At 51.4% G+C, this 25,260-nt stretch overlaps 7 protein-coding genes across 7 annotated transcripts; 4 read left to right on the forward strand and 3 right to left on the reverse strand.

The window, feature by feature from the left end:
• Window positions 1-39: 39 nt before the first annotated feature.
• nut2 (mediator complex subunit NUT2) lies at window positions 40-1,109 on the forward strand. The gene is made up of 3 exons (XM_073722819.1): window positions 40-183; window positions 246-342; window positions 421-1,109. The coding sequence occupies exons 1-3, from the start codon at window positions 132-134 to the stop codon at window positions 767-769; spliced, it is 498 nt and encodes a 165-aa protein (XP_073590249.1). The 5' UTR covers window positions 40-131; the 3' UTR covers window positions 770-1,109.
• A 1,312-nt stretch (window positions 1,110-2,421) lies between these two features.
• Window positions 2,422-4,793, forward strand: BDW74DRAFT_164967 (uncharacterized protein; the record flags this gene model as incomplete). Its single annotated transcript, XM_073726358.1, has 10 exons — window positions 2,422-2,808; window positions 2,864-3,139; window positions 3,288-3,369; window positions 3,440-3,588; window positions 3,645-3,929; window positions 3,974-4,021; window positions 4,077-4,290; window positions 4,340-4,414; window positions 4,473-4,607; window positions 4,657-4,793. 10 exons carry the CDS (start codon window positions 2,422-2,424, stop codon window positions 4,791-4,793), a joined length of 1,788 nt encoding a protein of 595 aa, XP_073590250.1.
• On the reverse strand, window positions 4,618-6,912 carry BDW74DRAFT_9169 (uncharacterized protein). The gene is made up of 2 exons (XM_073734072.1): window positions 6,778-6,912; window positions 4,618-6,705 (listed from the first exon to the last, which is right to left on the reverse strand). Exon 2 carries the CDS (start codon window positions 6,671-6,673, stop codon window positions 4,931-4,933), a length of 1,743 nt encoding a protein of 580 aa, XP_073590251.1. The 5' UTR covers window positions 6,674-6,705; window positions 6,778-6,912; the 3' UTR covers window positions 4,618-4,930.
• A 195-nt stretch (window positions 6,913-7,107) lies between these two features.
• BDW74DRAFT_143075 (uncharacterized protein) lies at window positions 7,108-9,998 on the forward strand. Its single transcript, XM_073722820.1, has 7 exons — window positions 7,108-7,226; window positions 7,283-8,241; window positions 8,307-8,474; window positions 8,532-9,041; window positions 9,095-9,463; window positions 9,522-9,735; window positions 9,793-9,998. Exons 2-7 carry the CDS (start codon window positions 7,612-7,614, stop codon window positions 9,894-9,896), a joined length of 1,995 nt encoding a protein of 664 aa, XP_073590252.1. The 5' UTR covers window positions 7,108-7,226; window positions 7,283-7,611; the 3' UTR covers window positions 9,897-9,998.
• Window positions 9,773-11,952, reverse strand: BDW74DRAFT_184819 (TauD/TfdA family dioxygenase; the record flags this gene model as incomplete). Its single annotated transcript, XM_073730901.1, has 5 exons — window positions 9,773-10,792; window positions 10,886-11,055; window positions 11,129-11,184; window positions 11,250-11,480; window positions 11,586-11,952. The coding sequence occupies 5 exons, from the start codon at window positions 11,950-11,952 to the stop codon at window positions 10,330-10,332; spliced, it is 1,287 nt and encodes a 428-aa protein (XP_073590253.1). The 3' UTR covers window positions 9,773-10,329.
• A 5,541-nt stretch (window positions 11,953-17,493) lies between these two features.
• BDW74DRAFT_9311 (uncharacterized protein) lies at window positions 17,494-19,053 on the forward strand. The gene has a single exon (XM_073734102.1). It carries the CDS (start codon window positions 17,769-17,771, stop codon window positions 18,867-18,869), a length of 1,101 nt encoding a protein of 366 aa, XP_073590254.1. The 5' UTR covers window positions 17,494-17,768; the 3' UTR covers window positions 18,870-19,053.
• An 891-nt stretch (window positions 19,054-19,944) lies between these two features.
• On the reverse strand, window positions 19,945-25,251 carry BDW74DRAFT_164972 (uncharacterized protein; the record flags this gene model as incomplete). Its single annotated transcript, XM_073726359.1, has 7 exons — window positions 19,945-21,121; window positions 21,152-22,832; window positions 23,094-23,286; window positions 23,454-23,723; window positions 23,779-24,462; window positions 24,520-24,894; window positions 24,973-25,251. The coding sequence occupies 7 exons, from the start codon at window positions 25,249-25,251 to the stop codon at window positions 19,945-19,947; spliced, it is 4,659 nt and encodes a 1,552-aa protein (XP_073590255.1).
• Between the last annotated feature and the right edge of the window lie 9 nt (window positions 25,252-25,260).

Below are 25,260 nucleotides of genomic sequence, written 5' to 3' on the forward strand. Positions count from 1 at the left end.
CTATAATAAGCCCGCGCCGGGCCCTCTGAAGTACATTACCCAATCGGGTTAGACCTCTGATACCCCAGGCCCATGTGAAGCTTATCGCCCGCGGAGCTCTCACATTCATCTGTGATTCCCTCCGATCATTCATGCCAACTTCAGTCTTCATCATGGCACCCATAACACTAAGCACAGTTGACAGTCAGTGCTCTATTCTCCCTCTGCCCATGTCAGCCAACATACTAACGCGCGCGCCTCCCAAGCCGAACTCAAAGAGATAATCCAGCACCTGTTCGAAATCCAATCCGCCGTGCATGGGTATCTCGGCCCACAGACGCAGGCAGAGCTCGTTCGGAAAATGTACCTTCCCTCAAAACCCATCCAAACCCTCTCGTCTCTCCCAGCACCATCCATAATCTGACTCGTTGGCTTCTCCAGAAAAAACCTCACAATCGCCCTCTCAACCCTGAACGAACACACGCGCGACGGCCCAAACGCCCCAAACCCGCCGGACAACACGGACTCGAACCCCGCGGACCCCTTGTTACACTCCATTGCGCTCCCGCCCGAGATAATCGACTACGTGGACGCCTCGCGCAACCCGGACATCTACACTCGTGAGTTCGTCGAGCTCGTGCAGCGCGGGAACCAGGATCTCAAGGGGAAGAAAGAGGCTTTTGCGGACTTTCGCGATGTCCTAGCGAGGGAGATGAGGAGCGCGATGCCTGAGGCTCGGGGGGAGGTTGACAGGGTTATTCAGGCTACGGGGGGTGAGAGGGAGCGGTGATGGACGGTGCGATTCTGATGGCTCGGGTTGGATGGGAATGGGGAAGGGGATGGCAATCATGGGATGGCATGGCTGGGATTGAAATGGGGCGTCGGGTCAAGAGAGAGGCTGGGCCTTTCTCGATTCCCGAATAAATTGTTTCTCTACTCCGTGTTTAGAAGCCGGCGGCCGCGGACTGCGGAGTCTCGGGCGGGTATCGGATTTCAATAATGGTCTTTTTTTTTCTTCAGGGAAATTGGGTTAGTCGGGGTATTTTCTGCGGGTCTGGCGTCTGGTTGTCTCATCCTGATCATTCAGAAAGGAGTGGAAGGATTATTTGCCTGCCTGATCTACTCCTTACCTACTGGAATGAGTACTTAATCTAATCTAACCATGTCACAAAGTACTAGGTACCTTTCTCCATCCCAGGAACGATCTATCTCCTTGGGGTTTGCGATTGATTCTTCACACTACCTCCCAGAGACATCAGCTAATGCGACCCCTTGTCTCTGAGATATTAGGCCATAGGACTAGAAGATGTTTGCCGTGGATCTTCGGCATTAGAGCCTTGCTTAGCTGCGTTTTCATTCAGGTTCGTACCTTCCCATAGCCTATAGGATCAATTTTAGTGCTTGAGTCGTGGAACTGTGCATGCTGCAAGCATGCATGCATAACCTCAGCCCGTGATCACACTCTTTATAGTCAAGTGGCTTTCGAGACTCGCATGAGAGTCTGGCGCTGCCTGTTTTGCAAATCGTAATATGACGAGGGTGCCTTGGTGAGGCTGTTTGTCCCAGTGTATTGTTTGCTAAGGCGTGACGGGAGCCGTGATCTTGCCGATATTATACAGCACCCCCTGCCAGTAAGGGTTATCGGCCGCCGTTGAGAAGTGCGGCGCTTTCCTGTCGAGTCCAGCTGCCTCTGAGGTATTTTGATTCGGACTAAGGAGAGCTCGAAGCGATTTCTCTAATCTACTAGGACAAAGTACCCTGCAGTAGTAATTGGTGCGTATCGGAACCGGATGTCTGTCCATACATCCGTCTACAAAATATAGGGCTCGTTACGTATGCGGAACAAGCGGCCTCCCCGGCCTCGACGCCCCAAAATCCTGTAACGGCTGTCTTCTGACCAGGTTCAAGCTGAGGAGAGAGTCGCACACCGCAACTCATTCACCGGCCGCCGGTAGAGCTGAAGGATGATAGGAGAGGCGTGATACGTGGATTCGCTCTACGCCTGGTCGAAGTTCAGCAGCGGCTGGAAGACAAGTCACCGACTATCGTGATCTCTTTGGGAATGTTGTCCCTGGAGCCCGAATGCTCGTGCGAGCCGACGTACGGATATCGTAAGACTGACCGCTGATTGGTTGCCGTACCAATGGAAAAGTAATCTTTCATCGGTCGAGATTAAGAGGCGCAGGTCATTGGCCCAATATTTTTCCGGGAAAAAGGAGCTATACAGACATTTCTCAAACTTTCACGGAAAGGCTCGCGTGCTTGGGACCAGAGGTCCGAGTACTTTATTCGCCGCTCATTTCACTGTGGCTCTGTGGATCGGGGCATTTCAGCGCGCCCTGACTGTCGTAGGATGCATTCATTCAAAGAGGCGGCGGGAGCCTTGAAAGACCCGTCTCCATAAATAAAGGAGAGTTTCGACTGATATAAAGACCAGCGACGATGGCAGCCAAATTCCGCACCCTCATCCTCACGGTCGCCCTTTTCGTGTCAGCCTTGACACTGTTGGATTGGACATATGAGATGTGGAAAATATCGGAAATCTTTTCCAGTCGCCCAGCTCGGTGGCAGCAGATTGCGAGCGCGAAGCGCGAAGCCAACCTCGCCAAAATCCCACGGGAATGGATCTTAGAGCCTCAGGTGCTAGAAGACGGCAGGTCTCAAAACAGCATTGTCGGCGATTACATGGACGGGTTGCTCGACCACAAATCTCAATATGTCACTGGCATGGATGTCCCTGAGCTTGTCGCCAGCATGAGGAACGGGACCCTCTCAGCGGTGGAAGTGGTCATGGCATTCTGCAAGAGAGCCGCATATGCTCACCAATTGGTGAGTTCGGTCCAGACCGTTGAAGGAAAACACCTCTGAAACTTCTTCTTTGCAGAGCAACCTCCTGCTCGAGATTAGATTCGACGAAGCCATCAAGCGAGCTCGAGAGCTCGACAACTACTTCCGAGAACATAAACAGCTTGTTGGGCCACTCCATGGGGTCCCTCTCACCCTCAAGGACCAGTTTCACATCAAGGGTCTAGATACCTCTATGGGCTTCATTGGGTGGATCGGTACTTTCGAGGGAGAAATAGGTACGGGAAAGGACAGGAATGTCGACAGCGAGCTAGTCCGAGAATTCCACATGCTCGGCGCGGTTCCTATTGGAAAGGTAAGTCACACAGAGATCGCCACTTACCTACAGAGCAAACAGCTGAACAAAAGTACGGTGTGATAGACGACACTGATGCAAAGCCTGTGGGTAAGTCGAGAGGGGTAGCTTGTCAACCCGCCACACTCCAGTTGCGCTGACGATCAAGGCCCCCGAAACCAACAACAACATACTCGGGTATGCGTTCAATCCGTGCAATCAGAATCTCTCAACGGGCGGGTCATCAGGAGGTCTGACAGAAACGATTTCTTTTGTTCTTTTCGCATACGCTGCCGGCTTTGCTAAGCTGACGCTTCGTAGGCGAGGGTGCCATGCAGGCATTGAGAGGAAGCGCATTCGGAATTGGTACTGATATCGGCGGTTCCGTATCGATGCCGGCGTCCTTTCAGGGTGTCTTCAGCATCAAACCCTCGGCGGGGCGTATATCCTTCAAGGATGCAGCAAACACTGTACGGGCTAAAGTGCCTTTTTTAAATTGCAAATCGTGCTGACCTTTCCTGACAAGGGTAAAGGACAGGAAGTGATGCCGACAGTGGTTGGAGTCATGGGTCACTCAGTGGGTGCGCTCCAACTGATACTCAAATCTCTTCTTTCCCTGGAACCGTGGCTCAACGACCCCTACACACTTCCGATTCCCTGGAGGTCCGAAATGGAGTATAAGTCCCTGAACGAACGAACCTACAAACCAGCCTTTGGGTTCTTGGCCAATGACGGTGTGATCACGCCTCATCCACCCATTTCGCGCGCTATGGAGATAGTGAAAGAAGCTTTGCAAACTAAAGGACACCAGGTTTGTGATACGCGACATTGGGTTTCACTCGCTAATGGATGCAGTTGGTAGATTGGGAGTGGCCTCACCACAAGGAGACCATTGATATCCACGTAAGCATAGCACTCAGAAGCATTTCCTGTAGGGTTTTCGTAACAGGCATACCAGTGTTCGATAGCTCGAGGCGATGGTTGTCACGATGTATATGACGCAGTCCACCTTTCGGGCGAGCCTTTTGTGCCCGAGATCAGAAATCTGTTCCCCAATGGCAAACCAAGGGCTCCTTTGCCCCTGCCGGAGTACGAGGAGGTAGTAAGGCAAATGAAGGACTACCGAAAACGGTATCTTGACTACTGGACATCCACTGCAGAGCGAACCGGCGGTAAGTACTTCCATGAAATGCCAGAGAAAATCACTGAAAGTGTTGTCAGATCGCCCCGTGGAGGCTCTCCTTTCTCCGGTGACGCCATATGCAGGTGTACTGCCCGGGAAATTCTACCCTTCCAGTGAGTGACAGACGGCATGAAAGCAAATTGGAGCTGTGGTTTGACTGACCGCGTCAAGCGTATACCAGTGCCGTCAACGTATTGGATTACGCCTCTGTTGTTATTCCAGTAACTCTTGCAGACAAGAGCATAGACGTTGTTAGCCCTAACTTCACGGCCCTAAACGAGGAGGATCAGATGAACATGAAGTTCTGTGAGGCTCCCTCTCTTAGCTCTCAAGAACCGTTCCTGACACACGATAGATGACCCAGAAAAATACCATGGCGCCCCAGCAGCTGTGCAGCTTATAGGTCGCAGATTGGACGAAGAGAGATTGCTATCGTTGGCCCAGCTTGTAGTCGAAGCGTTGAATGACTACAAATCAGAATTTGGCGAGTAGAGCTGAGCTAGTTTCGGCAAGTTAAACTGTTAGAATAACGCACACGCTTCTTATGATGTACCGCTAATAGAGCCCCAAGACCCATTTTGTCTGCTGTCTGCTTCTCTGTGTGGCGACTGACTCTAATCCGCGTTGGTTCACTGGCATAGATCGTTCAATCGGCTCCCAAGAGCATCCACTACATCGCGTAGTGACGCTCTTTCTCTTCCAAAATCACCCGTCTCCCACCTGAGGTCGTCGAGGAACTTCTCTGCCTGCATCAGCTCCGTGCCCCAAAAGTTGACTAAAGTCTCCATGACAACATTGAAACTTGCACGCGTGTCGGGTTCGAGATCGGTCTGCGTTTCGGGATATAGCAAGCCATTTACTCTCACCACTCGCGTTGACTCGGACTGCTTCCCTATTGTGTGCCAAACTGGTGTAACACCCATGCAATGCTGAATGATCTTCCGCACTTCCTCTGGTGTCCGTCGGTAAGTTGGAAACTCCACCTCTGGCTCAAAGGGAAATTGATTAGCAACGTTGCGCTGAACGCTGCTGAGGCCCTCAAAAACACAGTATATGAACAAGCCAAGGCTATACACGGTTGCTTTCTCACGCGCAGACGGCGGCAGAGCAAACCAAGCGCGATTTCGCCCCTCAATTGGGCTTTCCGCAGCCGTGTAGCACGCTGATGTAGATAATGAGTGTGAGCATGCATATCCTCTGAGTAAACGGTCGTAGGGCGAGTTAATAATGCGATCAGGAAGACGGGCGCGGATGTTCTCGGCGTACTGTCGATAACGGATCTCAGGAGCAGACCACTCATACCAGTTGCCCCGCTGCTCGAAATCGCAGAGAACAGCATTCTCCTCGGCATCTAACAACACATTGTCGGGTCGCAAGTCGGAATAAAACGCGCCAACCTCGTGTAAATGTGACAGTGCTGACGCTACCTGGCGACACCATCGAAGCTTGACCGAGTCGGACAGAATAGTGGAGCGCTGTCGAACCGGGAGGATTTCACGGAGTGAACCGCCCTGGAAATGCTGGAGAAGAAAGCCAACTACACCATTTTTGCCACCAAATGCACTCTTCTTAGTCACAACAGCCAGAGGCCGAGGCATAATGTGGGGATGTGGGGGGCAGCTCAGGAGAAAATGAAGTTCATGGTACGTATGATGCAAAGAGTCACTTGCCGCCTTGAAGATAGCAGGAGGTTGACCGGGAACCTCCACCAGGCTCACAGCTTCGTTAAGCTGCTTGACTAAACGCAAGTTGTTGATGTCCACCGCCGGCGGCCAGGCGACGCTGGCAACATCAGACCACGATTGTTGAAGGGTATGAAGCGTTTTCATTTCTGATTCAACTTGATAATCCCGCTCAACTTCTAGCTTCATGTTCGCAACATCTTGAGTTATGTCCTCAAAGATAAGTCTCGAGCCAAATGGTAATTTGAGATATTCCTGAAGGAAACCCGGGTTCTGGGCACAGTGATGGTCCAGTGCCCGACAGAGATGCTTTGCTAAGCCAAGCCGAGAAATAGCAGTTCCGTCTCGTAGAGGTACACCAATAGAGGCGTCGAGGCTTTGACGCAGCGCGGCCGGGTATTCCGTCTGATCAGAGAGGTAAAGCAGGATACGCAGAGGCGGTAGATCCGGGAGGAGATCTAGGGGGATAGCATAGACGCAAGTGCCACATATTGTAGCTCCATCGATTCTCCAGCGAGAAGAAGCGATGTCAAGAGTCTCAACTCGGTTGCGAGGATTGAGAAAAGAATAGTCCCACGAAGGAGGGCCAATTCGACCGGAAGAGGACTGTAGGTGATCTTGTAGTTCGTGGTACTTTAACAGGAAGCTTGGGCGCCATACGGCGTCAACAATGAGATGGCTAAGCTCCATGGAGAAATTGGGTATCAATGCCTCGTTCTAGGCTATGACCGTGTTGGCTCTGGAGTCCTGACTGAGGGTGGCCATGTGGCCCATGAGGGCTGAGAGTCACTTACCGAGTGGACCGTCGTCAGCACCAGGGACGCCAAAAACGCCTAGCCAAGGCCAAGTGGCTCAAGGAAGCAAATAGGAGGTTAATATCGATAAAAGTGATGGAGTGGCGCGGAGGATTGGAGGACGCTCAGACGAGGCTGAGAGACGGGGGAGTGAGAGAAGGAAGGAAGTCAGACTTCCGCTGGACAATGGATGGATGGATTTACCCCTCATGCATGCAATAAAAAGACAGCAATGACGGGGAGCGGATAAGCTCAAACAAACCAGCAAGGATGATAACCCCGACGCAGTGAAGAAAAAAATAAATAAAAAAAAGGGTACCTATCAAATCGCGGCAGTAGACTGCTCTTCAATTGGTAATCCTGCGCAGCGCAGTCTACGATCGCATCAGCGCAGGCTAAGACGGCTTGTGACTCGAGACGATTCCTTCCTTGAGCACAGGAATCGACAGGTCCATTAATCTCTGACAGCGATGGTCTTTACCGCGGACTGACAGTTGAACAATAGACTTTCGATAGTGTTGCCGAGCCCCCTAAGCGATAAAAGCTCACCCAGCGCTCCTCAAAAGGATTAAATTGCGCCTACCCATCTTGCCTTGACGCCAGCGCGGCCCATCCCTGCACTGACAGATCAACATGGTATGGTGTCTCCCAGACCCCAACACGCCAAAGAATTTTCTCCCTCTTGACAGCGGACTGCTCGCTCTTTTCTCTTCCGGTCGTCGTGGCACGAGCCGGAGACGATCTTTCTGCTGATTGTCTACCTGCGTTGTCCCTCCCTCCCCCCCAGCGTTGATTGCCGACCCTGCATTGGATCCGCGACTGCTGGATGAGCTCATGGCCGCAATATTGTCGCCAACTAAAGCGAGCAGGGATACAAGGAATAATCCGGCTGCTGTAGACGCGCTGAACCCGCCGCCCCCACTACCCAGCCTGATGATTACCAGGGAAGTTGGACGACACTGGTCGGACTCGCGACTTCGTCCATCTGCAGCGTCTGGTTTGCATGGACTAGCCTCGACCCTCGATGCAGCGAGCGATGTGAAAGAAGTCGTGGACGATCAGAAGCTTGTATTGCAAGATTCTGGTCAAGAAACCGACACTGCCATGTCGCTATCTTGGTCTTATTATACGGAATCATGGAATGCCCCTCTGTACGGCGCCCCAAGCGCCTTCATTAATCAACACAGTGCTCCGTCACTGAAAACGCACGATTTATCTTCTATCTCGTTGTCGAACGGGCGTGGCGACTTGATCACGATGCCGTTCGACTATGGTCGTCCGACCAGGTCGCCATCCCACACATCCTCGTCGTGGGCCATGTCGGTTGCCGGTTCGGATAGTGATTCGTCGATCGCGTCGGATGAAGAACAGCAGGATAATTCGCCAGGACTAAACGAGCGAAGCTCAAGCGTCGTAAATGCGCCCCCAGCCGGGCCCTGTAGCAAAGCCTGGTCTCTTCCTCCGGTATGTTGCATTCACAGCGCCAACCAAGGTTGCTGATGGCTAACTCGCGGTGCGCATTCCTCCAGAGGACTCGACGGAAAAGAAAGAGCACGCCAGAAGACTCGTCGAAGAAAAAGCATCGAAAATCAAGCACCCGCCGTCGCGGTCCGTTTAAGGATGAAAGCAAACGCACCGAAACAGCCCTTACAAGGAATCTGAAGGGCTGCGTCCGATGTCGCATGATGCGGATAAGGGTAAGGAGCAATTGTTTCGGTTGTTTTCCGAATCCTCGCTAACGAACCACTCTGCAGTGTGAACCAGATCATAACGACCCTTACACTAACGATTGTCTCACCTGCCAAAAAGCACATCATTCAAAGGCTCCCAGTATCCGAAAACTCCCCTGTCTCCGGATGATCATCACCGATGTGTCGTTATACCGAGAGCAAGAAATGCCGTGTCAACTTTTCAGCAGACGATGGCAGAGCATGGAGATTGTCGACATTACAGATTGGGCATCTTCCGAGATCAAGACGATAACGTTATCCCAAATCCACGTCGATGCCCCATATAATGTGCAGGTGAGAAAGTTTATACCTATAGAGGGCGATATGCTGGAATCGACGTGGTCATCGGGGCATTATGTCAGACGCCATCCAATGCCACAATATGCGCTCGCTGACATGGAGGGTGCCGCCGAGACACTGAAGTGGTTGACGGCCAACTATGTGGGTGCGTACATCAAGTACGAAGTCGGCAATCTGGACCTCTTGATCTGGCGCACCTACTATTTCGCCTTCACTTATCAACAAAAAGCCAAGGTAACTTCCATGATACCCCCGAAAATTGCGACGTTGCTTAGTATGCGCTGCAGCCTCCGCGAGAAAGGGCCCTGATCAGAGACTGCCTGCAGTTCTGGGTCGGGTGTCGTAAAATCAGCAATCCAGAATACATCCGGTATTACTACGACGCCGTTGGGGGCACGCCGGTGGATGACCCTGCTAGCCCTTATCATGAGAAGGTCCCGATGCCCGGTATCATGATTGCTCAAATGGAATGTATCATGTACACCAGGGTCCTCCGCCCTCTCTGCGGCAGGGTGTTGACGGGGCTGAAAGACCTGATCACCGAGAACAAGCGCGAGCATTGGCTGACAATATACCTGACCTTATTCGTCCTGCTTCACAGTTGTGCGATGCTGACAAGACGGGACTGGGAGACAGCTCGTGAATTCGGCCTTCAGGTTCGTCTCATCCTAGACAGATTCGCTCACAACACTGACTTGGCGTTCAATCCCACAGAGCGTGTATGCTAATCGTCTGAGCATTGAAGGCATGCAGAAGGGCATGCAAACTGCGTTGGCCCACTTTCACTACCTGAACAAAGGCGTTCTCCCGTTCCATCTAACATATGACGAAAAATCGCTCCGCCACTTGGCGACCGCCGCTGATCTGGACAGCGAGGAGCTCGAGTTCGTCAAAGAGACCTCCCAGCACATCAATCACCCTACTCGAGGTAAGTGCGCTCTTTACTCTCAGTTGTCGGACGTCACTGGTCTGACCTGCACCATAGCCGCACACATGGCCGATATTCGGACAAATAGGAAATACGGGGATGATCTGTATTGGATTTCACAGTTATATGACGTTGAATGGTCGCCAGGACCGACTGTTTAGCTCCTGGGTATATCATCTAGTATAATAGCCGCCTGTCGTATTATGGGAAGGATACCGTGATTCGGATAGATAGAAAGCGTAATGAATGACATGACCTTCATGACAAAGAAAAGCAGAAGCACAAGAAACACCCAGAGAAACCCCGAAGAACACCGAAGACGAAAGACTTTTTATAGACGAAAACTCGAGGAAGCAACTCTGCTGCCGTGTCCGGTGAAAATTGGGCACGGGCAGTCGTGTCTGAACCAAACTTTTGCTTTGCCCCTTCCACCTCCAGTTCCACACACACTCCAACCGTCCAACGGCCAACCCCATCCTCCTCGCTGCCTCTCCACTTCGTCCTCTTACCCCTCGTTCGATCTCGTCCCCCGCCGGCAAAACTGCTCCCAGACTAACTCCCGCCTGCAAGCCTCCATCCAAGACAAAGGCATGTTTAATCACATGATCCTGCGACTCTCAGGATCTTGCCGTCTCGGCGAGGGGGTTCCAGATCCCAGTGTTCCTGGCGTTCATTGTCTTCGAAGATACGGGCCCACGAGAGTTGTAGCGTCCGAGGCAGCTTCCAGCACATCTGCTCGTTGTTCAGCCATATCCGGATCAAGTGTCGGGCCTTTCCAGCACTGTTCTCGAAAGCCTCACGTCGGTGCAAAACGGCCATGTTATTGATGAAGCGGAGATCGCCGCGTTCTATCCGAGGATTGATTTCATGCTTGCGTGCAACAAAATGGATCATATCGAGCGCCTCAGCCTGCGCCTCTGTGAGTCCAGGGATGCCGGGACTTCGCTTGTCGAACGGGACATGTCCGACCAGCAACCGGCGCGAAAAGGATGTGATAAGCTTGTCGTCATGGTAATAAAGGACTGGGCGGGTGTAATACGGAGGGGAACGCCCAAATCTAATCACCGGTCAGCCATCTGTGGCACGAACAATGTGGTTTTGCTTGAGAAACGAAGTCATTAGCTTGTGGGACAAACCAGCGGATACTTACGTGTCGAACGGCCAGTTAGACTTTGCCAAAACGTGGATGATGTCCGGTCGAGTTGCTGCGATCTCGTTGTACACTGTCCAGGCGGAAGCGAGAATGCTACGTCCACCTTTTTCAGACAAGCTTCGTGTGAACAGGCACAGACAGTCGGTAACAGTGTCGGTGTGGAATGGCTATGCACACATTATTCAGCAATCTGGCCCATATGAATGAGACAATTCTTATGAATACATAAGAAGTCCTTACCTTGTCCTCACTATATTGGACGTCTCGTTCCTGGTCGCCTCGCTTGATGACGTGCACTGTTGACAAGAAAAAATTCATCAGAAATGGGCTCTTTTGCAGGTATCGTCTCACGAAACCGTACTCAACATTGAACCGCGCTGGTCTTGTTTTCCGCGTCGCTCGCCGATGTAACTCGATATTCCCAGATACACCACCGTGAGGTCCTCCATTGCGTATGCATCCGGGTCTAGTCCACGCACAATTGCAAATCCACGGCCCTCATATACATCATTGCGCACCTTGACAAGTTCTTTTCCGAGCGACGGGAGAGGAAACGTTGCCTGTGAGACCTCGTGGCCTCCAAGGTCATAGCCTGGTCGTGTTTTGTTAGCCTCCGTGTGCTTTCACCGCTGATTTTTGTGATAAGACCGCCAGAGCGCGGCATCTCGCCGCCACTCCGTTGACAAGGGGGACACACCTTTGAAGGTTTCCAAAGCGTTGGATATCTCAAGCTTGTCCTTGTCGGTCAAGTAATATACATATTCGGTTTCGTCGGAAAAGTCACCTCGGTCCCAGACTAAGGGGCCAGACAATTGAGTGGGCCAGCCGGCAGGCACTTGTCTAGGCAAGTTGCCCGCTGCGAGACTAGCCTGCACTCGCTTCTTATAGGCTATTTCGTCGACTTCGTACCCGATTTTGGCATAGTTCTCAGGATTACTCTGAGTTTTCCCAGCGGATCGGTCCGCATCGAGGAGGAAGCGCGCACGCAGGCCAGACGAATAGTAGGCTTCGGGGGCAACCATGAATTCTGTGGAAGGGGGGAAGCTAACAGCTGAAGGAGCCATGATTGGCGAATATGAATGATAACGTGTCAAGAGAACCTTTCCTCGGACTCAATAATGCTCTACAATTCATGGTACGGAGCAGTTCATCGCCTTCTTATAGGGGCCTGGAAAGAGTGTGGACTTTTGGCAAAGTCTCTCACAACGGCCTCAACAAAGAAAGTGGAGTTCAATCGAGACGCACTTTGCGAATTGGCAAGATAGGGATCAAACCTGCATCAATCGTGGCTGCAATACATCAAAAATGAAGCCGTACCACTCAGGTTCTTGATCTCCACTCGCTGGAAGCCTACCTGCCCGGGCAGCCTTCGGTAACTTGCAAGGATCTGGACTTGATTTGTCTACGCTGGCTCTTGTAGCAAGCACTCTTCGAGATGTTTCATGAAACCATATGATTTGAAATGCTCGATTTCTAGCAAATGCAGGAGGCAGAAGACTTGCAGTGCGTGATGACAAACAACCCACATTTAACATCGTTCCGACAGGTAGGCGACTCGGATGTCTCCCAAATGGAGATAAACTAAATGTTGATCCATACAAAAGTCCGATCATCATCTGTCACCCATATCCACTTCTACAGTTGCTGTGAAGACGATCGCGCTTCCAGACTCCGATCCTATGACCTCTCGCTCGACATAGTTCGCTCTTCATTGGGTTCTTGTCCGCGTTCCGCGCTGCAGAGCTGCAGCATTCCTTCACTATGATGCCGCCACTGCCTCAGTGATGAATTCTGTCGATGAGCTAAACGCTTGTCGGCTGCAGAATCCCAGTCCAGACTTATTTGCTTTTTTTTGGTGGTAGAACTCCGCTTGTCTTTTTGACGCCACAGAACCACGATTACACGAAACCTTGCCTGAAGACTGGAGGCGCCCATTGAGGCAGCAGTATTCGACTTTATGATAACTTGAGCTATTATACTGCAGAGTCCGCTTGGAATTTGAACATGGCGCTTTTTGCAAAGAACCTAGTGCGAAGGGAACCCGCTTTGCCAGTACCGCTGGTGGTTGCATTTCCACCGTGCATCAGACCCACTTGAAGAGATTCGGGGAGGCGACACGGAGATTGGGACTTGCGTCTTCCGAAGTACCTATTCAGGGTCGCAAGGTCCATCGTGGTTGAAACCTGTGCCTAGTTTCTTCATGTCACTCTTTTGTGCCCTTTCGTCAGGGCGGCAAACTGCTTCGGAAATGCATTCGACAGGCTAGATCCCAAGTCTTTATCTGCTTCTATTTCTCTCATTGGGTCAAGCCTACAATATTCCAATGCCATTCGGCATCGTCTGTGTCCGACAGCGTCCCATGCCTTCTCATGTATGGTCTGATCAACCACGTTGAAAATAAGTGATTGCTCAATGAACTCTCACCGAAACAAAGACTCTAACTGGCGGCTGATTCTGTTCTTTGCGTCGAAGAATTCTGCATTAGGTGCTGAAGCAATTTCCTCAACATCACGCCGATATCGCTCCTCCTACGTCTGGCAGGTCGCCGTCTTCAAGCAGACTCGAGAGGTTCTTCCGACGTTCAGTCAATGGAAATTTCCCAGTCAACCACTTTCTGACGTTTGATGACGTACTATCCAGAATACACTCCTCTCAATACATTACAACTTCGTGCCTGGCCTTTTCACAACTCCGTCTACTGCAAAGGCCCGCCTGCTATATGACATCTGGGGTGAGCATCGATGAAGTGTAAACTTGGACTATTCACGTGCTTGCTGCAATACTTTAAGCGCGCTCGCTAAGCTGTCATCTTTTCTGGCCAGTCTACTACACTCCGTTAACGGGCTACTCTCCTAGCTGGCGATAAGATGTCGGTCAAAGGCAGCTGAGCCGTATGCGCAATCACGGTAGACGCCGCATTCCGACACTCCCGAGCGACAGGACCGTGTTCAATTCCTCCGGGTACGGGCAGGTTCCTCTAGTCCATGCGTTACGCCGCTGTGGTCAAAGTCGTAACTTGAAAGATCTCATGATTCAGGAATCAGCCCATCATTCCAACCGTGCCGTACATTTCTATCGAGATTTCAGAGCAGAGCTACTGTTTCCAGGGTTGACAGAGCCGTTGTTACGTCGAACATCCTGGATCGCCGGGTTTCGAACTGGGCGAAGCGATCCAGTTCCTGGGTAGCCACATATACTTATGCTCGGACCAGATCGACAACATCACCAGACGTCCAGCATTATTCGCGGGCCTTTTGTCCTCCAATCGCGAGGAGATTATGGCCTGAGCTTACACCGGCATCGTAAATGGCTGACTGCTTTTCAAAGAAGAGGTCAATGTCCAAGGCCTCAAGGATGTGGGTGTTCAGACGAGGGCGCAAGACATCCTCAACCGAGCTGCTCCGTAAGCCACTAAAGCATAACAGTACTGCTGACCCGTAAAAGCCACCTGCAAGTTTTACGATCGGGACGAATCAGTGGCCTCAGGCACTACTTTTTCTTCTTGAAGGATGCATGCAATAACAGATGACATTTACTACGCGGAAGTTGAGCCTACTCTCCGGACGGCGGACACACTACTACTAACCGGTCCACTGGCATGGGGATCCCAGTTCCCACTTTCCACTTTCCGAGTTTCTGCAAATTTGATGAATGATGCGGGTACTCGTCGGATAGACCGTTGTTCGCTGATGCGCAGTCAACAGTATGAACTATTGACCAAGGGGCTGTTTGGCCCAAAGCGCGTAATAAGGGCAACCCTGCTCGGGCAAGTATAATGGGACAATATCATTCGCGATCAATCAATGCAACTCGAAGAACATCGTGGCGGTGAGTACACACAAAGGGGAGGAGCATGTGGCAAGCTCCGTCACCCTGGTCAGTACACGAAATCAAATATAATCTACCTCGTACAATTCTACAGCATTTCTATATGGACTGTCACTTGATGGTCGCGTGACGTTGAAGTTTGCGGAATTGGCCCTGGACACCGCGGGAGCTGTCTGCCCAGCGGCCCAGCCTGCACTAGCCGGGTGATCATCCGCGATCACTGTGCGCTTGCCCGGTGACAGGTGGAGTACAACGGCAGACACTGTGCTCTTGCTGCAGTGTCTGTACCCTGCCGTTGCCGTCAACAATCGCTTCCCGATGGCCGAGTCCGCTGTCATGGTTGGGGAGGAACTCCAAGATCAGTCTAGGCCAAGGATGTGCACATGATGGCGCTTCGTGCGACCCGATTCCGAGTGCTCAGAACGTGCTAGGCAAGGGTGACCCAGTCTGTCGAGTCAAAGCTAATTCCAGGTTTGGAAGTTTTAGGTGCTGCTGCAGCAGCGGGCCTTGGAAGTTAGAATAATAATTGTAAGGCTCGCATCTCGAACTCTTCAGCTTCACCGACTATCAGGCAAAGCTATCGGGATGACATTTCCGGGCCAGGTTTTGGATCAATGATTGGTGGTGAGTAGCAACAGGGGGAGGCTGTCCGCAATTTATTGCAGACCAACGAGAGCAAAGCCAACGAAGATGCATCAATTCGTTAGTGCTGGAGGTGATGCAGCCGTAGTTCTACGGTGCTTCATGGTTGACGGTACGGAAGTGCTGAATGACTGCGAAAAAAAAGTACGAAATGGATGGCAGTAATCCTATGGTCGCCTGGGTAGGCCACGGGAAGCCACCGTATGGCAGAGATTGTGATCCGTATTATGAGCCGTCGATGAATATGGCAATTGAGCTGAAATTATCAGCCTGAGAGCCCGTGGACTATATCCATCACGTTGGGACACCACTCTCGAATTTCGGATCCTCCGCCGCGGATGATTATCGATTGGTAGTTTATGGAGCCAAGGTAAAGTTCGCGATCCCTTGTCGACAGGTCGGAAAATTTAAGCTCGTGAGGGAAAATTGGCGTAGTCGACACGACGCGGCAGGAATTAGAATTCGGTCTCTCGAGAGAGTTGGAGAACTGAAACTGGAGCACGTATTCGTCGTAAACATGATTCTAGAGCAATGTCGTCTGAAACTACTCCTCGGTCTCGCTGGGGCTAGGAATTCGCTGCGGGAACGGGGCGACAAATCCCTGCTAAGTGACTAGGTCAAACGAATAAATAAGCACAACTCCTACCAGTCTTGTCATTGTAGCAGTGGCGTGGCCAACTCTAGCAGCACTAGTCCTCAATTTTCGTGAGTTCAATTTTCGTGAGTGATGACTTGCAACAATTCCGTGGACTCTCCCTCTCCAGCAGCTTCTCTATCCGCGGCTTTTGATCGGTGCGTACTGATAGTTCACTACTATATTTTTCCGCCCCAAACGATTGACGTCGAGCTTTCCAGTAACCCGGGACAGGACCGGCGCGGCTTCCTTAGGTCCTAACAGGAAATGACGTACTCCTTACTCCGGGTTTGTTCCAAGCTCCTCGTATCAACGTCGCATGGCGGTTTGAATGTTATCCTGGTCCGATGTGCAGGGGAAGTCATTGTTGCCCGGGCGGGCACCGGCGCGGTCACTTTCTTCAATGCAACACCAGAGTCAGCACCGACCAGGGATCAAATGGCTTAGTAGTAACTGGTTGGCATCTCCCCAGAGTAACTTGCTAGGGATGAGTGACGGCGTAGGACAAAGAGAGCGGGAAGGAGACTCATTATTATCAAAGAAGGGGAGGAGAAAGAACAAGGCGAAGAGCACCCGACTGCGGCAAGGACGGACCGACCATACCACGCCACAGCCCTTCCACAACGGTGGCCCGAGCCACGCGACGAACCTGAGCCGTTCCAACTTCATTTTCTTAGTGTCCGGAGATTATCCCTTCTTTAAGCTCCTTTATCTGCACTCCATCTCAACGACGGGCGGACTTCGGCGTATAGATCGCGCCAAGAGCATCGCGAATTACCAGCGTCGGCAAGATTCCTAATTCCGGCGGCGTTGCTTGTGGTCCACTGGTCACTGTCAGACTCCTGCAATGAGATTCATTATTGGATCTGGGGCTCTTGATTGGGCCCACTTGTGCGATCCATCTGGGGTGGCCATGACTGGGATTTGCCGTTCTGGGTACGTAGGCCCAGGCGAGGCCGATTCTGATTGCACGAACCAGTCGAGCTTTGAAGAGAGGGGGAGGCACAAGGGGAAAGACCTGGGGAAATGTTCACGGACCATGTCAGCGAAAGCCGCTTGGCTGAGCAACGTAACGGTTGATTTTGGAAGGCCAGTCTCGTCTGGATTTTGGGACGGACTTTAATTTCAGCAAACAGGGAGGGAAGGGAACTTATCGATCTTGGCCTGGGGGGCTGGAGCTTGAAGGTTGGATTTGAGAAGCCATCGGAAAAAGAGCTGCACATCATCGGTGTCTTTCATCATAGCGTGCCCCTGCTCAAGCCTCAAGGTTACCGGCTTACTCGCTTGGTGTTAGAGCCGATCTGGGGGCTGTGATTCATTTTCGCTTGGGTGCTTAGCGCTGGGCCCTGGGGCATCGGGCTGTTTTTCTTGTTCTTGAGTTGATCTTTTATTAGTGATTTCATCTTGGCTGTCAAGCTAGCTGGCAGTCCGGCCAGTGGCGCTTCTGCGACTGATTATTGGGTTGGCGCAGTGGTGTTGGTTGCTGGAGGTGTGACAATCCGGGGTATTTTCTCGCCCTGACTGCATTGGCCTTCCCACCTGACAGAGATAATCTCAGCTCATCTCGTCTCAACACTCCATCTCCTGCTCTTCCAGTCATTCTCTCTGCTTTTTGTCATCTTGTGTTACTGTCCAGTCTTCGCTCCTCTTCTCTTCTGCTCCTCTCCGTTCTCGCCCCTCCCAAGCTCCCCTCATCGCCTCTCCTCCACCTCAGGCACACCATGAATCCGGTCACCGCATCCCACAATCAGGAGCAGCTTTCTCAAACTTAGCGACATGGTCTCCAGCAGCTCCCCTGGCAATGGCATCACGGGAGGTTATTCGGGTGAGAGTCTAGGAATCCAGATCACCATTGCGACGCTTACGGGAATCACTTGGTACAACGCCGTCGAACTCATTGCCCTGGTGTTTGTCACATTCAGTGACTATCGAGGCTTGTACTTCTGGAGCTTGCTGGTCTCGTCGGCAGTGGGACTCATACCGTATTCGCTTGGATTTCTGCTCAAGTTCTTCAACCTGACATCTGCAACATGGCTATCAGTCACCTTCATCACCGTCGGCTGGTACTGCATGGTTACTGGCCAGGCCATCGTTCTATACTCGCGGCTACACCTCGTCGTTCCTAATCAGCGCACCCTTCGCCGAGTGCTAGCCATGATCATCATCAATGTTTTCATTCTACATGTCCCCACCACCGTCCTCACTTTCGGCTCCAACCTAGCGGCAGGACGACACGGCTACATTAGAGGCTATAACGTCATGGAGAAGATTCAGATGACCGGCTTCTGTATCCAGGAATTTGTACTGTCCGCCTTGTACATATGGGAAACGATTCGCATGCTCCGTCTCGACCCGGACAAGGGGAAACGCAAGATCATGTATCAGCTCGTCGCAATCAACTTCATCATCATTGTGATGGACATTGGCCTTTTGGTGGTTGAATACATGGACTACTACATTATGGAAACAATGATCAAGGGCGTTGTTTACAGCGTCAAACTGAAGCTCGAGTTCGCGGTCCTCGGTAAACTCGTCTTCCTCGTCCGCAGCCACATTTGGAAACAGGAATCTGTGAGCGGCCCTCCCCCGGACTTCCCAGATTTCGTCGATGCCACAAGAGTTACTTCGGATCTCACGTACGCAACTCCGACTACCAGACAACGCTCCCATCCATTCATGGACGAGGACGACGTCCATATCGCCATGTTTGAACACTCTGGTCCTCCGCGCGAATCAGGAACAGGCCATTCGGAGATCTCGCATGCCCTAAGTAGCGAAACGCAGACGAACAACCCCCCATGTACCGAGCGAGACTTTACCGAATCACCACAGCGCTTGCCAATGCTACATACCAAGGGACCGGCGAGCCCAGGGTGATCACATGCCTACCTACTTGTTCCTCTCCCTCAACTATGCACATTTTCATCTTCCGATTCATATTGACACCCTAATCTCCGTTTACTGACGGCACGAATAATGAGCGACGATATTACGGTCAGATAATAGCCACGAAATCAACATCATCCATCTTATACCCTTTGAGAGAATCAATTTTTAGGAAATCAAAGTCGAGACCTCATAATATCGCCGCAAAGTCGGACATTCTTCACCTCAGCAGCACAGCAATGTGAGGAGTATAACAGAACAACTGTACTCTCCGTACATCAGCTAATCGGCCGCCTTTATGCATACATTACAACTGTATTTCATTAACCCTACCTCGCCACCTTGAAACAGGAACGGCAATGGGAAAGCAGCACCAGGCTCGCGCCAACGGGGAGACCCCATGCTGCAGGTTTAACTCACAAACAAAAGCAGCCATACCAAAATCTGAGCGCTCATATATTTGCGCCAGATATTTATCTCCATATATCTTACCTTCACAGTCCAGATGGGAGGGACTAGGCTTACTCCTGAAGAAACCCAGTGAGAGGAATTGGAAGGGACGGAACCGGAACCGGGACCCCCAGCCTCATAACATGTGATTGAATATATAAAATGAGAAATCAGATAAAAAAAAAATACTGAAAATCTAGCTGAATTACCGTTTGACTTAGCACGTGCAGAGTATTACCTATTACTCTGCTTAAACTAACCCAGCTCATTCTCACTGGATACTTTTATGGACCCGAAGTTTGGTACTACCAGGGGTAAGATATATATCACCAACAACCGCCCCCAAATAACTCAACACCGGGCAATATTCGTACTCAAACATACGAACGTAACATACAATATAACCCGTACATTGATATAATATGAGATCCTTAATAGAAGACCGGACTAAAAAAACATGCAAAAGAGCCGACGAGCGTCATCCTATAGAAACACAAAACTAGACGAAATCATAAACTCGTAACCCGAATGCCGAGATAGTAACCACAAGGGGCCGATCCTTCTCCTCAATTGACGAGCTGACAGTACAGTAAATGTAGACAGATACTTCGGAAAGTTAGGCGATTTCAAAGGCTTTGTGACCCGCCACAAGCCCATCGGCCAATTTACTCACGCCTATCCAGGCGGGACCGTACTGTCGCACTTCTTCAAGAGCCGGAATGGCCCCCGGCTGGTTATAGTCGCTCCATATACAAATAACTTGCCCGGTGAGCGCACCAGAGTTATTACTGTGGTCTGACGAGCTGTCCGGGTTGAACCACTCCACATCAACCGTCCACGTGTTGTCCCACGTACGACTCCAAAGTCGGATCTCTTTGATCCCCTTGGCATATGTATGAGGGAAGCGAGGATCGTACGCGGAGTCGGCAACATGAAAGTTCTTGATTGGGGTATCGAAGAGGACCTTGCATGCGCGGGTATTTTGGCCGGTAATCTGGAGCTGAGCTTGACGCGGTTTGTCAGTAGACCGAGAAATCTCGAATGAGAGCCAATCCTCATAAGGCTTCTCTTCTGTGAGGACATGTGGAGGAATTCCAGTCCAGGAGCATTGGAATCTGTCACCGAGGGGATCACAGGTGACATTCTGGCCCGCCGCGCTTGGTAAACCAACCGCAACGTCATGGACAAAAGGTTGAGCTCCCGTCAGTGAGACAGTATTCAAGCCAGTGTCAAGATCCACCTCCTGGATAAAGAATAGCTTGAGCCGGCTGGAGTCGGAGAATGGGAAAGCAACGAGGTTGTAGATCAGGGTGCCCACGAAGACAGCTAGCAAGAAAATTGGGATGTGGTAGGTGTATCGATGAACAAACGGAAGAATCGGAGCCAGCAACAAAGTCGTGAGAACAACAATGGCAATGTAGATGAATAACGAAGAGCTCCCATCCTGTCCAGTCTGGTGAAGCGAACTAGTCAGAAGCAACGATATGGGTCCAACCAAGATCAGGACAATCGGCGCTACGAGCAGGAATTGCAGCACCCATAACCATTTAGGTAGAGAAGCACTCCATCGTTGCTCGAGACCATACACGTTGACATCTTGCGAACGTTCCTCGGTATCTGAGTGGTCTGCAGGGTCTGCGCTCACTCGAACGTAGTTTGCGAATGTAGTTCGTTGCCGACTGTTACTACCAAGCAGCGATGTTGATTCCGTCGGCGGCTCATCGCCTTCTTCGTCATCTTCCCCATCCTCGTCAGACAGTGCCCCGAGCCGGCTGCCATGGCTGCTGGCTCGTCTCGAGGCCGGCCGATACTGGTTAGCATACTCGGATTTCCGCGGCAGGGAAAAAAGCTCGAGATACGATATCCACGTAGCTAGAAATGTTCCTGCAAATCCAAAGAAGATAAAGTAACTGCCTCCCAAGCCCCAGCGGTCTTGATAGACAGTTGCGATGACTTGGAGAACCCACATGAAAACAAAGGTCCAGGTCAAGGTGTAGACGCGGTGGAACGCAGACGGGCGCGCAAAGTCAGCCACGCGAGAGACAAACCAAGCCAGGAACGTCCAGGCGGACACCATCATACTCCACACCGCGTATTGGCTGCTGTGGACGATGTAGGGGTTGACTTTGGCAAGTAAGTACGCCAGGCCCACAGTGACAGCGGTGGGAACTCCCAGCAAGAATGGATATCTAATGAGCCCCCGGTCACCGTAAAGAGGGAGTGTCTCGAGACTGCCCTCCGGCCGGACAGAAGTCCTAAAGAGGTACATCTTGTCGAATTTGGTGAGAATTATGCTCGTCAAGAGAAGGACTAGCGGCGCGACCACTAAAAGGGTGACCGACAATGCAAACAGAGTATGCAAGCGGAAGAGCACAAACGTGCTTCCATAAAGGTCAAACCAAACAGCCGAATTGCCTGTTCCGCTCGCTATCTTGTGATCGTCCCTCGATGGTCCATCAAACCGATCACTCGAGTCAGACACAAGACCCTCTGTAGTTGCGACTGCTGTTGACAACATGTGCCACAGGGAGTCTTTGCTGGTGTGCCTAGTATCGTCCTGGTCGGTATGGTATCGAGCTCTCGGCTCCATAAATGCGACATCAAGCCCACGAAGTCCCAGATCGCCATCAAACACGACATAATCGGTCTGGCTTCGGATAAGTCCCGCTTTAAAACCATCTGAACCCAGCACAGACCCAAAAGGATGCTGCGATCGCATGTAAAACGCAGAAACCTCTGCATCGGAACTGCGGAAGAGCACCGCGCGACCGCCAGCGCCCGCGCCTTCTAGGTTTAGGAATGTATGCGGCAATCTCGATAACGGGTGTTGACTATACACGCGCGCGCCATTCAAGAAGTCTTCCTCGCCATTGTTGAACAACACCACTAGTCCTTTCCGAGGTGCATGTCCTGGAGTCGTGAAATATTTAACAAGCTGCAAGCAAGTCACAACTCCGACTCCATCGTCCGTCGCGCCATATCCTGTCGAGACGCTATCGTAATGGGCGTTCACCAGCACGCCTCCTTTGCCCTTAGGAGTTCCCTCCGGCAGCTCCCACCAGTGTTCTAGGTCATCGTCCTCGCCACGAATATACACCAGTATGTTGGTTCCTTCAAAGTACACAGCGAGGTTTTCACGGGTGAACGTCAGGTTCGAGCGCATGTCGTCGAAGACGAAAACGTCCGGTTTCTTCTCGTCGGTCGCGGCCGGCGCGGCGTCCAAGATCTCGTCAATGCGCTGCAACAACCATTCGTGGATCTTATCATTTTGGCGTGAGTTGTAAGGACGGTACCCCGATGTCAGGATTTGGAGGTCGCTCCAGGCTTCGGTAATATTGAGGCCGTCAGGACTCGAGCTGGGCGCGGGTGGTACGACATGGTGAACAACCAGCAGAGGAATCACGAAGGCAAGGTACACGACCGCGGTGATTAGGGTGACAGGCCAAGGCGTGAAAGCTATCGGGTTCGCCCGAGGTGCCTTCGGGGGGTCCATCATCACGACCCCTGGGAAGTTCCAACTGGCGAGCAAGGACTCTTGGACGAAGAGCTTGAGCTGGTGCAGGTGCGGAGATGAGGAGATAAGAAGCTGAGACGGGAAGCTGCGGCGGGGCCGAGTACGGGACTAAGAACGGATACCACATTACGCCATACAGAATGCTACTGTTGATTAATTAAGAATAAAGAAATGTTTATAATTGAGTGGGATATCAATGAATATCTACTTACGACCGCCTCTTGATGGCTGGCCTGCTCCTGATAGAAAACCTTCATATGTGCCAATCGCCAACAATACACCCATGGCCGATAACAGATAGCTAAGAGTGATTGGAGATCCCATGTAACCGCTACAAATGCAAAACCCAGATAAAATCGAAAGCCCCGTTGAAGAAGGCGATGCTTGTTCCGTGACCCCAAAATCAACACGACATAGTAATAACATCCATGATAGTAAGACATGCTGAACCGACTTGGGAAAGATAAATCATGCTAGAGAGAACGGGCGAAAGAAATAATACCGACGAAAACCACACGCTGAAGCAATTTGCAGGGGTATCATGTGTGAGGAGGTGTGATGTCAATGTAGTCGTCATCGTTAATCGCGGCGGCGTGCATGAGGCCCGTGACTTGGCCCTCATCCTCGTCCAGTTCGTCTTCATCGTCGTACATGGTGGCCTCGTTCATGTCCCGCTGGGGAGCGGCTTCACGGTTGAGATGGTCACGGAGAAGGTTGACACCCTCGCCACTAAAAACACAAAAGACGTCGCGCTGCTGGCGTGTGAACTCTTGGGGAGCCTCGCGACAGAATACCGTAAGTTCTTCACGCAAGAATGATGCGACTCCGGTGAGACTCAGATGGGTTAAGCGGGGACAGCTGTTAAGCAAAGCATGGATGCCCTAAATGATTCCAGTCAAAATCATCTTTCGGCACTAGAAGAGAATCAAAACTTACAAGCATGGTAAGGTTGATACAGTAGCTCAGGTGTACTCGTTCCAGACTGCTGAACGAAACCGAGCGATCTTGGGTTGGTCGGGCAAGTGCTAGGATACTAGCGTCTGTGATCAATTGACATTTGACCAGACCGATCCTTCTCAGCTTAGGCAGAGTGGCCAGCTGCTGAACACTTCGGTCCGTCAGGCGGCTGCAACAAGCGAGATCAATATATCGAATTCGGTTGCAGGACTTGACAAGCTGGATCACCGCGTTGTCTGTGATGTTGGAGCAGTGTCCTAAGTGAACATAGTGCAGGTTCTTGCCTAGTTTGCAGATGGTCCAGACAGAACGGTCAGTGATGAATTTGCACTTCGCGAGCACAAGGTTTCGCAAGCGCGGCGCCGCATTGACGATACGCTCGACAGCATCATCTCTTATGTTTTCACACGCGGTCAGATCCAGGATACGGAGACTGCTCATTGTGACGTGCCTGGGAAGATCCAAAAATGCTGAATCGTCAACCTTCTCACAATGAGCCAGTCTAAGTTCACGCAAGTTTTGTAGTGTGGCCATAAGTGCCGTCACTGACTGGTTTGTGACGAGCTTGCATTCTTGGAGATCGATCTCGAGGATGGACGCGCAGTTCTGGGCGAAAGACAAGATCGCCCTATCGGTGACTTGGGTAACACCATTCAGTTTCAACTGTAAAAAATTAGGACAAAACCCTATATTCATGGATAGACCTTATGAAGAACTTACTCTTTTCAACAAGCGGCATTTCTGAGAAATGGCAATCAAAGATTCATCCGTTACATTCGTACATCCGGTGATGTTGAGACCCTGCAGTCGATTGCAATTTTCCGCCACGTTGAAGAGAGTATGGTCCGTAAGAGCCCGCAGCTCCGAGACGTCAAGAGCCTGCAAGTGCCGACTACCGACAATTAAATCGGATACCCCGTTGTCGGTCAGTTTACGGCAGTTCGTCAATGTAAGGCGCTCGATTCGGTTGCACTGGGCAAAAGGCACGACGGTCCCATCACTGACGTCTTCAGTGAGTGCAGAAAGATTCAGCCTCTTAATGAGCGCTGAATAAAGAAAGAAGCTGTCTTCTTCCCCAACGGCGGCCGTGATTCTCTTCAAGTTGTCCCAGTTGTTGCACGATGGCCGATGCCAAAGGAGTCCAACACAGTTCACCGCCCAGATACGACACACCAGCAAGCAACTCAACAGATCTTTAGGAGAGTTCAGCTTCGAGAAAATAGAGATCAGAATCTCCGGCGGAAGGTATGCGATCGGTGGCAGGACAATTTCGGGGTCAGTCTGGATATGTGAATCACGAACGTTCCCGGCACCGATCGAGGACTGGGAGTCGTTTGCTTGAAGTGTGAAGAAATCGGTATCATCGTCAGCAGCACGTTCCGGTGAGGTTGACGACGAGGATTCAGAGGGAGCTTCGCTCGAGAGTCGAGCCGGCTGCCGAGAGCGAGCCATAATGGCGAC

Source organism: Aspergillus multicolor (genome assembly GCF_047715735.1).
Source record: "Aspergillus multicolor strain CBS 133.54 unplaced genomic scaffold BDW74scaffold_1, whole genome shotgun sequence".
Classification (NCBI taxonomy): Eukaryota; Fungi; Ascomycota; class Eurotiomycetes; order Eurotiales; family Aspergillaceae; genus Aspergillus; species Aspergillus multicolor.